The 15,000-nt window shown below is 29.5% G+C and overlaps 1 protein-coding gene across 1 annotated transcript in view; it reads right to left on the bottom strand.

The window, feature by feature from the left end:
• The window catches only part of LOC145277972 (uncharacterized), a 208,121-nt gene that overhangs the window by 45,999 nt on the left and 147,122 nt on the right, over positions 1-15,000 (bottom strand). Inside the window, exon 2 of the mRNA XM_080130106.1 lies at positions 1,361-1,531. Within this exon, the coding sequence (XP_079986232.1) occupies positions 1,361-1,531 (171 nt within the window). The remainder of the gene's footprint in view (positions 1-1,360; positions 1,532-15,000) is intronic.

The raw sequence follows: 15,000 nt of genomic DNA, 5'->3' as shown, positions 1-15,000 counted from the left end.
TTGATAAAAATAAATAAAAATTGTATTTCTAATTGATTTTAATGATCGACATTTTAACTTGGATAATTCAGAAATAGAAGAAAGAGAATGGGTTTTCACTCCCTAAACCAGGTGTATTCTTACTCTATCCATAGTCACCAGGAACAAATTTTATAATAGACAATTCTTTGATATTCACCGGCATCAAACATTTTTTCCGCCACGAATAGAAATACAACCTCTATTTATCATTTTTCTATTTGTCCGACACTTCTGGGTGTCACCTATAGATTTCAAAATTATGTCAGAGTAGACGCAAGTCGAATGTTTACATTTGCTATCCTTAATAAGATAAACGCCATGTTATTAAATATGTTTTTGTGAATGATAGCAGTTTATTATTTATTTATTTCTTTTACTGTTTGGGCACCATCTATCTTGGCCAAAGGTCACTCGAGGATAAGACTTAATGAAATAGAATGGTTCTCAACCGAAAAATGGAAACATTATAGGGGCACTAACATTAATTAAAAGGTATGGATTGCATTTGATTACTTGTGGGGAGATTTATAACAAGAATTTGTGTACTTTTGATTTGAAGATGGCCACATTGTATTAGGCAGGGAGGAAGTCAAGCGTTAATGTGTTCCACGGGCGGGAAGCTCTTACAAAAAAGCTTTGTCCATTCCTCCTGGTCCTGGATATGACCTTAAACTATATCCGATGGTTAGGCCCCAGCTTGTGGGCTTTGGGGAGTGTGAAGCCACCCCTTAATTGCCATTGCTGCCAGGTCCACTCTGACCCGGAGTGGTAGTACCTGTTAGGGTCCCAACTATGGGTTAAATAGAAACCAACTTATATATATATGTTTTTCTGTAAAAGTCTGAGGAAGCTACAGACGGCCAAAAAATGGCCGAGTAGCTGAAACAATAATGTAACTTAACAGAAAGATACGGTAATAAAAAATAAAACCTGTATATATATATATATATATATATATATATATATATATATATATATATATATATATATATAATGCTCCTCATCTTGAGTTGAGCATATTGAGAAGTGATACACGAATTACCATTAGCATATAAGCGACGCTTTTTGTGTAAACAAATCGAGCGGAGGTATTTCGGACGATGTCAAAAATGTCTACTCGTTCAGCAGCCGCCAATAGCGTAATGGTTAGGAGCCTTGATTGTTGTACAGACGGTCGGGTTTCGATCCTGGCTTGAGGTAAAGCCTGTCTAGCTGCGCTGATGAGCTGCGAAACAGCGAAACAGTACTGTATGTCGATGACTATATATATATATATATATATATATATATAGTTTAATAAAATGAGCATAAAGAAAGACAATAAACAAATAGTGCTTACCTCATTAAATCCTCGATTTTAATAGAGTTCATCTGAGTTACAGCCGCCATATTACTAATCCCTGTTTTCTGTGTAAGAATGTCGCGTAGGTTCATCTCGTTGCTTCGTTTTTTATCAGATAACCAAAAATCATCTCCTAAAATCTCGCGGATTGGTGTGTCAAATGTATAACTGTCAAAAAAAAAAAATAAAAATAAATAAATAAAAAATAAATAAATAAATAAAAAATAGAAATATATATATATATATATATATATATATATATATTTATATATAATCGATCAATAATTTTGCTCATCCAATCAAGCATTAAAAAAATAGTCAACATTTTTTTCAAGCATTAAAAAAATAGTCAACATTTTTATAAGCATACCCGTCCCAGGACGGATAAAATTAATTTTCAGACAGAATAGTTTTGCACCATTTAATGGGGCCATTGAAGGTAAAAATTCAAATATAATGCTACTGAGTCTTATTTCATTTTTGATTAAATTAAATTAATTATAAAAAATCAAATTTCCGTTAAAGAGGGGGGGTTAAAAGGATAGTTTTAGGGAAAAGTTAGAGAGAGAGAGTGATAAGAAGGGAGGGGTAATATAAAGATATAGAGGGGGGGGTATGAATACACTAAGGTGAAGAAAAAGAAGAAGGAGGAGGTGAAAACAGTTGGCATCGTGTCAGACGACGATATTAACTTTGATGATTGAAGTCATTTAAAAGTGTTTCAACTATAGAAAGAAAGTTTAACTAAATATTCTAATTTATTAAGATATAAATAAAATAAAATAAATAAATATCCAATCCGATATAACTGGAAAAAAGTCAACGTTAATTTCAAAACAAAAGATATAATTAAAAAAAATCTAAGCGAATAAATAAATAAATAAAATAAATAAATAATTAAACGAAAGATGCCATGTTTTATTGATAGACAAGATGACCCAATTTAGTTAAACTTTCTTTCTCCCTTTTTATCACTCTCTCTAACTTTTCCCTAAATATATACTTTTAACCTCCCCCTTCTTTAACGGAAATTTGATTTTTTGTAATTAATTTAACCCATAAGAACTTTAGCTTTGCTTCACACCAGCCATGGCATATTTTCTCTCCTAAAAATTTGAAAAGGTCTGGAACCGTTTTAATTTTTGTATTTTAATTTTCCTTGTCTGATATGACTGTATTTGCGTAAAGAATAATAAAATATAATTTGCTCTCTTTGATTGAGCACTATCAACGACCCTTGTTGAAATTCAATTATTCTTAATTTTTGGACATCTTTCTACCTGGAATATATATATATATATATATATATATATATATATATATATATATATATATATATATATATATATATATATATATATATATATATATATATATATATGTAGTCATCGATATACTGGGATTAATGTGAGCAAAGATACAATCAGTAGAGTTCTAAATCGTGCAGGTTTTGTATCAAGGTCCCGAAGAAAAGTCCCATTATTGAAACTTAAGCATGTCAGATCACGTTTGATTTATGTTAAAACATATGGGGGAACAATCCCAAGAATTTTGGAACAAGGTAATCCGGTCAGACGAAACGAAAATCGAAATCTTTGGAAGAAACACAGCAACACATGTATGGCGTAAAAATGGCACCGCCTATAACGAAAAGAATATCATTCCTACGGTAAAGTTTGGTGGTGGTTCGATTATAGTATGAATTATAGTATAGAATGAATGGATGTACAGGGAGATTTTGAAGAAAAACCTCCAGAAATCTGCTGATTTGTTGGGACATAATAGCAATTTCGTGTTTCAGCAGGACAATGATCCCAGGCACACTGCCAAACTAACCAAAGAATGGCTTAGAAATAACGGAATTGACGTTCTTATTTGGCTCAGTCAGTCTCCAGACCTCAACCTAATTGAAAATTTGTGGAAAATATTGCAAAATACCTAAATATCTGTGCAAAAACATGTGTTCAACTATAGAAAGCGATTGGAAGCTGTTGAACGCAATAAAATATTAAATCAATGTATCCAATACTTTTGCGTTAGTTGATTTATATTTTTCCTTTAATATAAACTTTTTAAATTTTAATTTTGTAATTACTATCCAAATATTAGTTAGAATAGTAATAGGAATATACTGACCAAATTTTAGGTAAAATCTTGAATCCTAATTAAAGTTATGAAGAAAAATATAATGTATCCGATACTTTTGCGTGGCACTATATATATATATATATATATATATATATATATATATATATATATATATATATATATATATATATATGTATAGTCTTTGAAGTTTTTAACCTTTAAAACTATACAAAAAATATCTTTTATCATTCGTTAGAAAACCATCTAGTCAGTAAGTCATTTAATCACCTGCAACCACTGCATCAACTCGCTCTCGAATTTACTATAGTACCAATAATTTATTTTTCAAGGGATCATCAGTTGTTTACCATGAAACACTGTTTCGGGGATTTAAAAACAAAACAGTATATTACATCATGGCTCCCCAGCAGTGTTGATCAAACACCACCACCCTTAATCTTAGGAAGAAGACATGTTTCAAACATTTGATCCAGTTTTCTATTCTTAATTGCAATTACTAACCTTTTCATATTATAAAAATGAATTTCTTACCTGTGCGATTCATCAATTTCCACATTTAAAATGGATACATTTTTTAATTTTTTAATTTATCAGTCTTGTATTTATAAGATTAGGATTAATCCATTTAACTACTTATCACCCCCACTATGATTAGTATTTAGTATATTTACATTCTTATTTAAAATTAGATATATAAAGGTTAAAAATATTTTTACATATATACATTTTTTTTTATTATATGTAATTATAAATACATTTTATACATTGCTAATATAGTTTTGGATTTCCTTTATTAATATAGTCTGGTTTATCTTAAACGATTCAAAAGCATTAGGATAACGAACAAATGCTTTATTTAACTGTTTAAATATTTTATTTTTATCCCCACCTTGTTTTATCATCCTTATTACTAAACTAGAAACTAGTGGTATAAAATCTGTTAATTTTAAAGTAACGCGAGCTATTCTCAAAAACTCTGACATAATGGTTCCATAAAACATAAAACAGGGCAGGTGCTATCTTTATGGGGCATACGTACTATTTTAAAGGGGAAAGCGTTTCTTTTATCAAATATTTTATAAAGAAAAATCCCATCCTCAATTTTTATATCTACATCCAGAAATGTAGCCTGTTGTCCTCTATGTTCACAATTCAATTTTAATTCGTTTTTATATATAAGATGTTTATTTTTTTCGAATTCATCATTATCGTTTATACATATAAGGTCATCTATAAATCTCCTACATCCATGAAAGTTATATGTTTTAGATATATCTGTTTTTAATAGTGATGATATATATATATATATATATATATATATATATATATATATATATACTCGAGTCTACGTAAATATTAATTTGCCCAAAATGGTGCAGGATCCAATCCCATTGGGATACCTATCGTTTGGAGTAATATTTTATTTCCTATTTGAAAATAGCATTCTTTAATAAGATGACTTACAAGTATTTTTAAAATACCTTTAGAAACACTAGTTTTGATATTTTTATTTTTACATCAGAAAGCTTTAGAGTTTGAAAAGTCTATATATTTACCTTTTCCACCTTCAAAAGCCAAATCTACAGTATCATTTAATTCTTTTATAAGTTTTTCATGCGGAATTTTAGTATATAGCGTACTAAAATCATAAGTAGCTATAGATTTTGCTTTTATTCTGGAATTTATTTTATCTAATTTTTCTTTCACTGGTTGGGAATTATTTACTACCCAAAATAGATTTATATTACTATAGAATTTACTTTTCAGGTGAAAATTATTTATTTGATTTATAATTAATTTAAATATTTTAGATATAGCTTTACTTAAAGGTTTAATGATGCACGTCTTTGAACCTACAATAAATCTAGCACCAACTGGATTTTTATGCATTTTAGGTATCCAATACATACATGGAAGATTTTTGTGTTTGTCTTCTAACTTTAATCCTACTTTTTCACTAATAATACTATTATTCAAAATAATGCTATCTAAATTACTATTACTTACTTTATAAGTATCCGAAACGTTTCCTATAAGTCCTACTTCTATCAATAAACGTTGTATATAATATTTTTTACATATAAAAGCTATATTGTTTGCCGCTTTATCAATCGGAACTATTACAAACTTTTCTTGAAGTATTTTAAGTTCCTCCCGTATTTCTGAATTTTTTAAAAGAGGATTGGTTTTTCTAGGGTGCTTAAATTGTTTTATATGTTTAACCTTTTCATTTACGCATTCAAGTATACTATTTTTCCATGCATCAAACGTAGACTGTGCTAATTTATATTTGTTTACCATAGACATAATAAAACCTTCTAGTGCTTTAGTTACTTCTTTAACGCATTTAGTGTAATTTAGGGATTTAGGTTCTCTATAATTTGGACCCTTACTAAGTAGTTTTCTTAATTTAGGATTATTTACTATTTTTAAATCTCCTGTAATATATATATATATATATATATATATATATATATATAGTACAATAAAAATTACGAATGGATTCTGCGCACTACTGTTCTTATCTTGAGTGTCATTTTCACAATGTTTCGGTCGATGTAACCTCCTACCTTACCAAATTTGTACAAGAATTGTCCATAAAGACTCGTGGCATAGTGGCTAGAATATTTGGAAAAATTAATTGTAAAAGTAAGATTATCCTGAAGGTTCAGTGTGGGCAACCGAAAAATACAGTTGCGAATTACTTAGAACCTCTACCCAGTCATAGCTGACGGAACGAGAGCATGCTACCCCCGTGAAGTAAATAAAGGATTCCGTTCGAAATTCCGTCCAAAGTCCAAAGTTCGACAAGATACACCTGAAGAAGGTCGGAGGTTACATCGACGGAAACGTTGTGAAAATAACACTTGATATGAGCACAGTAGTCCGAAGAATTCAAATAATACGAATAACCAGTCTTCATCTAAAAAAATTCAGAAACGAAATTATAAATTATTTGTATCCGTAGAAGAGTTTGCAGATTACTATATATACGGTATTTCAAAATTATATCATAGACGTATAGTTGCTGTCGAGCCGAGGTATGCTTCCATTCAGTCCAAAGAAATCCATCCTCCCAAGCTTTACCTTCTCTCTGAGAAGGTGCAGTTTATTGATAATCTCCTAGACACTTTTGCCGAGTAATACCGACAGAGCTGCTCAGACATATTTTGCAGGTTTCCCTAATGGACTAGCTTCGTACAAACTACACCTGACCTTGTGCCTAACTAAACCCCTGGCAAACAGGTAAATAGTATGTTATATCATGGAAGGAAAAGAGTAAAAGCCGTTTTGATGTCAATATAATTAGAAGTGTACAAAAAAAGTTTCGTTGTTATTCATTTAGACGATCGCTGATGTTATAAGCAAATATTTTGCTAAAACGGAACTGAAAAAAAAAGTAGAAGCAAAATTTTCAGGTGTCCAACGACCATCGGAAAGAAGTAGTCTTTTATTACTTCGATTATTTCAAACACCTGTCTTAAATTGTGATAATTAGGAATGGAAAAAGCGCCAAGATGTCTGATAATTCACCTGCAAAAAATGTTATGTGAACACCAACTTACAGTTATTAGACATACTAAATAGTTGGAAGTGGCTGAATACACACACACACACACACACACACACACACATATATATATATATATATATATACATACAAAAAGCAGGGCAATGTTGGCAGCTGATCTGGCTGCCCCATACCCAGCATTACAAGCTTCAAAGAAAGAAAATTATATATATATATATATATATATATATATATATATATATGCATATAAATGTTCATTGCGTGTTCCTTGTCGAATAAAAAATTGTTTGTAAATCTTAATTTACAGTATATATATATATATATATATATATATATATATATATATATATATATATATATATATATATTTGTGTGTGTGCGTTTGTGTGTTATAGAATATCAAGAGAACATTGGTAACGTCAGTTTAAAATCAAAACAAAAGGGGCATATAGTTGGTTGCCTATGTCAGACTCTCTTCAGCTTCTGTTTCAAAAATTTATTTCTACTTTTTTTTATTTCGATGAATGCCTTCATTTTCTTCTTCTTCTTATATATATATATATATATATATATATATATATATATATATATATATACTAGCTGTTCCCTGCCACGCGTTGCAGTGGCTCAATTTGGTGTAATGGAAAAATTTAATAAAAGAGAAAATGCATGTTTCTTATATTAGTACAGCAATCCACTGCAAAAAGTGAAAAAGAAGGCGAAACTGAAAAAAATGGTGCTCTTGCAGAATTTGATCTGGATCCTCGAGAGTTTCTGTCAATCATTCATGTTTTGGACTTGACCAACAATCAGTGGATGAAGCCGAACGTAGCAAAAATGTTGAAACGCTAAATGCTTTTTTTTTTTTGTTGTTTTAAAAAATGTGATTTAGTAATTAATATTTGGTTGATGGTGGGGGGAGGGGGGTTACTATACACAGGTTCGAAAAAGTCGTCCAAAAACAAATAAATGAAAGCAAAGGTAAGGTAATTTACGTTTCTACCTAATTGGATAATTGTTTAGTGTTTTTATGTAATGTAAAATGTTTAATTGGCTCAAAAAACAGAAATGGTCACGAATTCTGTTGAATACGTTAAGTTTGGGAAAGTAAGTTGAAAACTAAAAACTATACAAAACAGTGTCTGAAACTCACCGAACATATGTTACCATGACATAGGCTGGCATAATGGATAGGTTTCTGACAGTATTTTGTATAGTTTTTTTTTTAGTTTTAACTCACTTTCTCTAACTTAAAGTAATCAACAGTGTCCACCACCATTTGTAGCTTTCAAATACACCAATAAACACTGTTTTTCGAGCCGACTAAACGTTACATTAAATAAAAAGGGTTTATATTACTAAACACAGATACAAAGAAGTTGTCAAAAAATAAATATATAACAAATAAATGTTATCAAAGGCAAGAAAAGTAAGTGTTCTACCTAACTGGATAAGATTTTAGTGTTTTTATGTAATGTATAATCGGTTCAAAAACATTCAATGTTTATCGGTATATCTGAAAAATACAAATGGCGGCAGACTGTATCGAACATGTTAAGTTTGGGGAAATTTTGGGAAAATGAGTTTAAACTAAAAATACTGTTAGGAACTCACTCAATATATGTTACCATGATGTAGGCTGGCATATAATCGGTGGTTTTAAACTTTTGCTCGATACAGGTGACGACTTTTAAAAATCCCTTTTAGTGATTACCTGGTTTGAGGATATTTGTACAACTAAACGGAAAATCTGCTCAAAAAAATCCGGTATTATTTTACTTTAAGGCCCGTTTCACGTTCATATATAACGAAATATTTTATTGTAGATTTCGGTGTGCTAAAAACGAATCTGCAAACCGTTTACGTAGCAAAAAAAAAAAGTTTTCATGACATTCATGAAATTACTTTTTCGAAAAGTGGGTGATCACTTTTCAATGTAAATTTAACTTAGAATGAGCACCCACTTTCTGGCCACCTGAGAGAGGGGCATTTTTCTGTTTCTTGGCTAAAAAGTTTTTTGTTTGATTTCTTTTGCATGGTAATAACCCCTGAACTTTGGGACTATTTTCCATTTAACAGCCGTAGCCTTCGTTTACGCTATGCGTAAGCATAAACGAAAGCTGTTTAGCCAATAAACATGGGAAAAAATCCCCCCTCTCTCAGGTGGCTAGAAAGTGGGTGCTCATTTTAAGTTAAATTTACATGGAAAAGTGATCGCCACTTTTTCGAAAAAGTAATTTCTTCATATCATAAAAACTATTTTTTTGTGACGGAAACGGTTTGCAGATTCGTTTTTAGCACACCAAAATCTACAAAATTTTTTTTGTTATTTACGAACGTGAGACGCACAGCCCTTAATGGAAAATTATATCAAAAATCCGGGGGAAAATAGTTTTCAATAAAAACAGCAAATGAATTCGATAGAAAAAAAATGGATGCTATTTTTTTTTCTTTCTGTGTGTTTCTTAGCTTAAAAGTCTTTTTGTTTGATTTCTTTTGCATGGTATTAACCCCTGAACTCTGGGACTATTTTCCATTTCACAGACGTAGCCTTTGATAATGCTATGCGTGAGCATAAACGAAAACTGTTAAATATGCATTCGCGTACCAAACTGCCTTGTCAAAAAAACCTTTAAGCCAATAAACACGAAAATAAATGCCCCTTCCTCAGGTGGCCAGAAAGTGGGTGCTCATTTTAAGTTAAATTTAGATGGAAAATTGATCACCCACTTTTCGGAAAAAAAATTTCTTCAGATCATGAAAACTATTTTGATACTCCTTGGGCGTTGAGTTCCATGGCGACCCGCAGGATTATTTAATGGTCGTTCCCTTAGTACCCCCCTAGTCAAGGCTAACGCATGCGCACCAGTATCAGAATTTTTGTAGGAATTTTTGACACCCCTAACACGAAACTGCGAATACAATATAAAAATCTCGGAATTTCTCTGTTAAAAGTGGGTTATTTATTTTCTTTATGGATTATACTTCCAAAATAAACTATTACAGTTGTTTTAAAAGTAATAGAAATATTATTTTTTTTAAAACAGTAATGAATTTTCCGAACTCAATATTTTTCAATTTTTAAACTCAATATTTTCAATTTTTAAATTTTAAAAATCTATCAAAATTTTTCTATTGATTCTATTTTTACGATATTTTCAGGGTCAATGTGAAATTTTATGTTCTTTCCAATAAATCGAATATAATATTTTAGACAAACGTTTTTTTTTTTAAATTCACGAACCCCCCCCATCCCAATTTTTAAGTGTCTATTAAAAAGTAAATACTTAATTTAGTAACCCGAAAGTAAATAATTAATTTACTCACAAAGTGAAGAGTAAAGGTCAATACATAATATATTCAAATTTAAAAAAAACATAGTGTTCTTTTAGAATTTTACCTGTAAAGTTTGAAGTTTAAAACCTTTTTTTTAAACCACGTTATTTGTTTTTTTTGTTTTTTTTTTAATGGAACCTTGGTCCTTGCTCCTTTAATTGAAAAAAAAAATTAGGGCTTGAATTACATTTTTCGAGGAGCTTGGAAAGACAGGGGGTCGAATAATTCACGCCTCCCATTTTGTAAATGTCTAATAATAATTAATTTAGAACCCGATAAGTACATAATTATTTACTCACAAATTGAAGAGAAAAGGTCAATACATAATATATTCAAATTTAAAACAAAAATAGTGTTCTTTTAGAATTTTACCTGTAAAGTACGAAGTTTAAAACCTTTTTTTAAAAAAAACACGTTTTTTTTTTTTAATGAAATCTTGGTACTTGCTCCTTTAATTGAAAAAAAAAATTAGGGCTTGAATTGCATTTTTCGAGGAGTTATAAGCTTGGAAAGATGGGGTGGAATTATTCGCTATTTTCACGAAATTTCTGACACTGCTAGCGCACGTAACATTTTTTATTTATTTACTTACGTGGTGGAGTTTCTATACTGATAGGTTTTTTGAAATTTTTTCACTGGATTATTATTGATTGAACACTAACCAAATTATGAAAAAAAATTGAAAAAAAAAAAATCATTTCAACATTTGAAAGGGATACTCACTTTTTAGTTACCACGTTCTGATAAATCGGTCACTTTTTATTTATTTTTTTTTTTTTCTAAATACGGAAGTGTCTTCGGGAGATATAAAATGGTCGCATGTTGACGAAGCAATGTATCGGGAGGCGTACGGGATTAAAAATTATTGGTAAATTTTTAGATTAGGTCCACCTCCTCAATTTTCTTTTAAATGACGACTTGAAATGGTTTTCGACTATGCTGAATACGAAAATCGCATCGAAATTTTGCAGAAAGAAGTAGTTATCAAGATATAAAAAGTTGTATTATGCATTGTAATCTTTGGCGGCCATCTTTTTTACGTGTGTGTATTTGTTTATGGCGCGTGTGCACGTAAAAAGATGGCCGCCGAAGAATACAATGCATAATACAACTATTTATTTCCGCAAAATTTCAACGCAATTTGCGTGTTCAGCATACTCGGAAACCTATAAATGTCGTCATTGAAAGGAAAATTGTGGAGGTGGACCTAATCTAAAAAAAATACCAAATTATTAAACATTTCTCCAGCATGTTAGTGAAATTTATAATACTTTAAAAAAATTAAAAAGAAACAAAACAAAAGTTTTGAAAAAAAACTCACCTTTCACAAAAACAATTTAAAAAAAAAACACAAACTGACTAAATAAGTAAAAAAAAAAATAATTAAAAATCTCGAAACTTTATTTTCATGAAAACAATAAAAAAAGTCTTGTTCTCTCTATTTTTTTTCTTTGAGAAACAAATATATTTCTGACTTACAAATGCGGTAGAGACTCATTATTTTTACTTTCTATGGTTTTGATATACCGCGTTTTTATTGCTTACAAAATGGGTGACTGATTTATCAGAACGTTGTAACTAAAAAGTGAGCACCACTTTCAAATGTCGAAATAATGATTTCTTTTTTACATTTTTTTTTTAATAATCTGTTTAATTAGTGTGCAATCAATAATAATCCAGTGAAAAAAAATTCCAAAAACCTATAAGTATAGAAATTAAGCATGGGAGTAATGTTTCTACAACAACGTCGCCTTTCGCACTTTTACAAACATTTTTTTAAAAAGTAACTAAACCATTTATTGATAATTTGTCACGTGTACAAACATTTATTTATTTACGTAGGCTTAACTCCTTTCATGAATAAGAAAAGTTTTACTCTTTAAGAATAATAAAAGGAAAAAGTTACTGAACATTTATAAAAGGACTTCTTTTCATGAAGGCCAGAGAAATAGTTGGCCGAAAATTCGTGAAACAACAACAATAAATAAAAATGGTGCTAATGCAGAGAGCCGCGCTATTTTTTAAATCATATTTCCACGTTTAAATAACGTTTTACGATATGTTTTTTTTTTTATTTATTCAATTGTAAGGTTAAAGTACAGAATAGGTACAAAACATCCTTACCTCCCCATGTTAAGAATGACTTTTTAAATAATAACATTATTTCAGCACGGATCACTCTCTGCATGAGTAATCTTATATATATATAAAAAAAACAACTCAAAAGCAAGCAACAAACTTTTTTTTTTTGGCCTTATATAATAAAGAAAAGATGTGTAAATTAAAAAATTTGGAAGATAAACAAATTAAATGTTTTTTTTTTGTTTTTTTTTTACTTATCGAGTTAACAGAAAATTAAACCTTTCGTCAATTCGTGGCTGTGAAATGAATCGAACCGGAAGTTCAGTTTTATCAACAGAACAGATTCGCAGAAACGATAAATAAATATATTTATTTTATTTAATATTTTAATTTTAATTAGGTAAATTTATTTTAATAACATAAAAACATACCTCGACTCTAAAAATGGGTTGTCTGAAAATTTCAAATAAATTGGTAACGTATAAACATGGTTTTATTTCTTTAGAACGAACCAACTTTACATTTTTATATATATAGATATATAGTAAGTATAAAATATATATGGCAATTAAACTACACAGAATATTCCGCGTTTCATCCACGCTAAGATTCATCAGGCTTATCTGAGCCTGGTGAATCCTAGCTTGGATGAAACGCGGAATATCCTGTGTAGCTTAATTGCCATATATATTTTATGACTTACTACTTAGCTCTACCTACGTATTAAGCACTGTTGAAGTAAATACTTAAAGTTCACGCATAAATTTATACTTTCGTATATTAATTTATGTGATTAAATGAAGTAGTCATATATATATATATATATATATATATATATATATATATATATATATATATAAAATGGGTTAAGAAATTCAAACGAAAGAAAGATGTATATTTAAATAAGAGAGTAGTCACCAACAATGTGTATTTTTTAATATTATTTTATTATTCCGTGTCTCCCTCCTCCACCGCGTAAAAACGTACAATGATCCAAACATAATTCTCAATGAAAAACCAAGACACGGAATAATAAAATAATATTAAAAAATACACATTGTTGGTGACTACTCCCTTATATATATATATATATATATATATATATATATATATATATATATATATATATATACTAGGAGGCCGCTCGGCCTTAAGATACTTTTTAATAATATATTTGATTAATGCAAATTTCGTATTTATTATTATTATTATTATTATTATTATTATTATTATTATTATTATAGAGATAATTCTGCATTGATTATTATATTGTACCCAATACAGTAGAACCCTGGGTAACGGCATTAAAAATTAACAAAATACAGTATAGTATATCATATACATGTATGTAATCAAAGAAAATTATGAATTATACCGTAAGCAGAGGTCAGAAAAACATTCACATCGTAACCTGAGAAAACCGTATCCTTGGGCTACCATTTCCCGGCGTTCTACTGAATACAATAGTGTCCCCCCTCGAGGTGGCACGGTTGTAAAATAATTTTTATATGATATTTTAAGTCATGGAGATTTCGTATTTATTGCTATAGAGCTTTAAATCTATTTATTATTATGTTATATTTAATACAAGGTGTCCATAAAAGTCCGCCTGTATATAGACAGACAGACAGACATATAGATAGATAGATAGATAGATTAAAAAAAATCATTGAAAATTTTATATCTATATCCTTAATTGCTAGATGAAAGATAATTTTTTAAAATTGCAACAAAATGTACATTACATAAAATAAATCCAAGATAATTTTTTGATTAAATTTAAATTAAATTTTTATACCTTACTCTGTAAAATTTATAAAAGTGCACTTTGAAGATAAATAAATTTCAAATTGAATCTTGTACCTTTATTTTTAAAGGCTATAGTAAAAACATTTTGTTTAACAATTTTCATGCCTTGGATGAAATGCTTTTCTAACTTGTATCTTATCTTTTTAAGATTATATTTTAAAACTCTCCTCTCTATTTCAGTTTGTAGTTCTCCTCACACCATAACTTATTTTGCAACCCCCTCTTTGTGTTATTATAAGTCTGAATATTCTGTTTCAGTTTGTATTTCTCCTCACACCACAACTCATTTTTGCACCCCCCTCTTTGTAATACAGGTCTGAATAATGAGAAAATCTGAATTTTTTTAACAAAAACTTTAAAATAACCTTTTTAGATTAAAATTTTTAAAACTTTTTTTCAGAATAGAAAATCTTTAAAATTTAATAAGGAACATATTTTATATAAGTTTCATTAACAAATATTCAGTACATAACGAGAAAAATAGAGATGAAAATTTCAAAAGGACTGTATAACTGGTTACGGTCAATAGTAGTCCTCGCCAGCGAAAGTCTTTATTATTGTTATTCTATTATTATTATTTAAAACATTTTGTGTCCTGCTCTTTCGCGCGAGGACTAATAGATAAAGCTTGTTACGCTAACCATTCGCTAAACCTTCAGAAAGTAATGGTTTGAGTGTATCTACCACGCTGATATCGTTATCGTTTATGTGAATTGTGAGTGACACCGCCAATATCAATGCAATATTAAACGGTCACAGTGGAGTATTC

The sequence above is a fragment of the Euprymna scolopes genome, chromosome 6, assembly GCF_053919585.1.
Source record: "Euprymna scolopes isolate OS-2025 chromosome 6, ASM5391958v1, whole genome shotgun sequence".
In the NCBI taxonomy this organism is placed as follows: Eukaryota; Metazoa; Mollusca; class Cephalopoda; order Sepiida; family Sepiolidae; genus Euprymna; species Euprymna scolopes.
The sequence above is the reverse complement of the archived record's forward strand: the minus strand, read 5'-3'. Positions and strand labels throughout refer to the sequence as shown.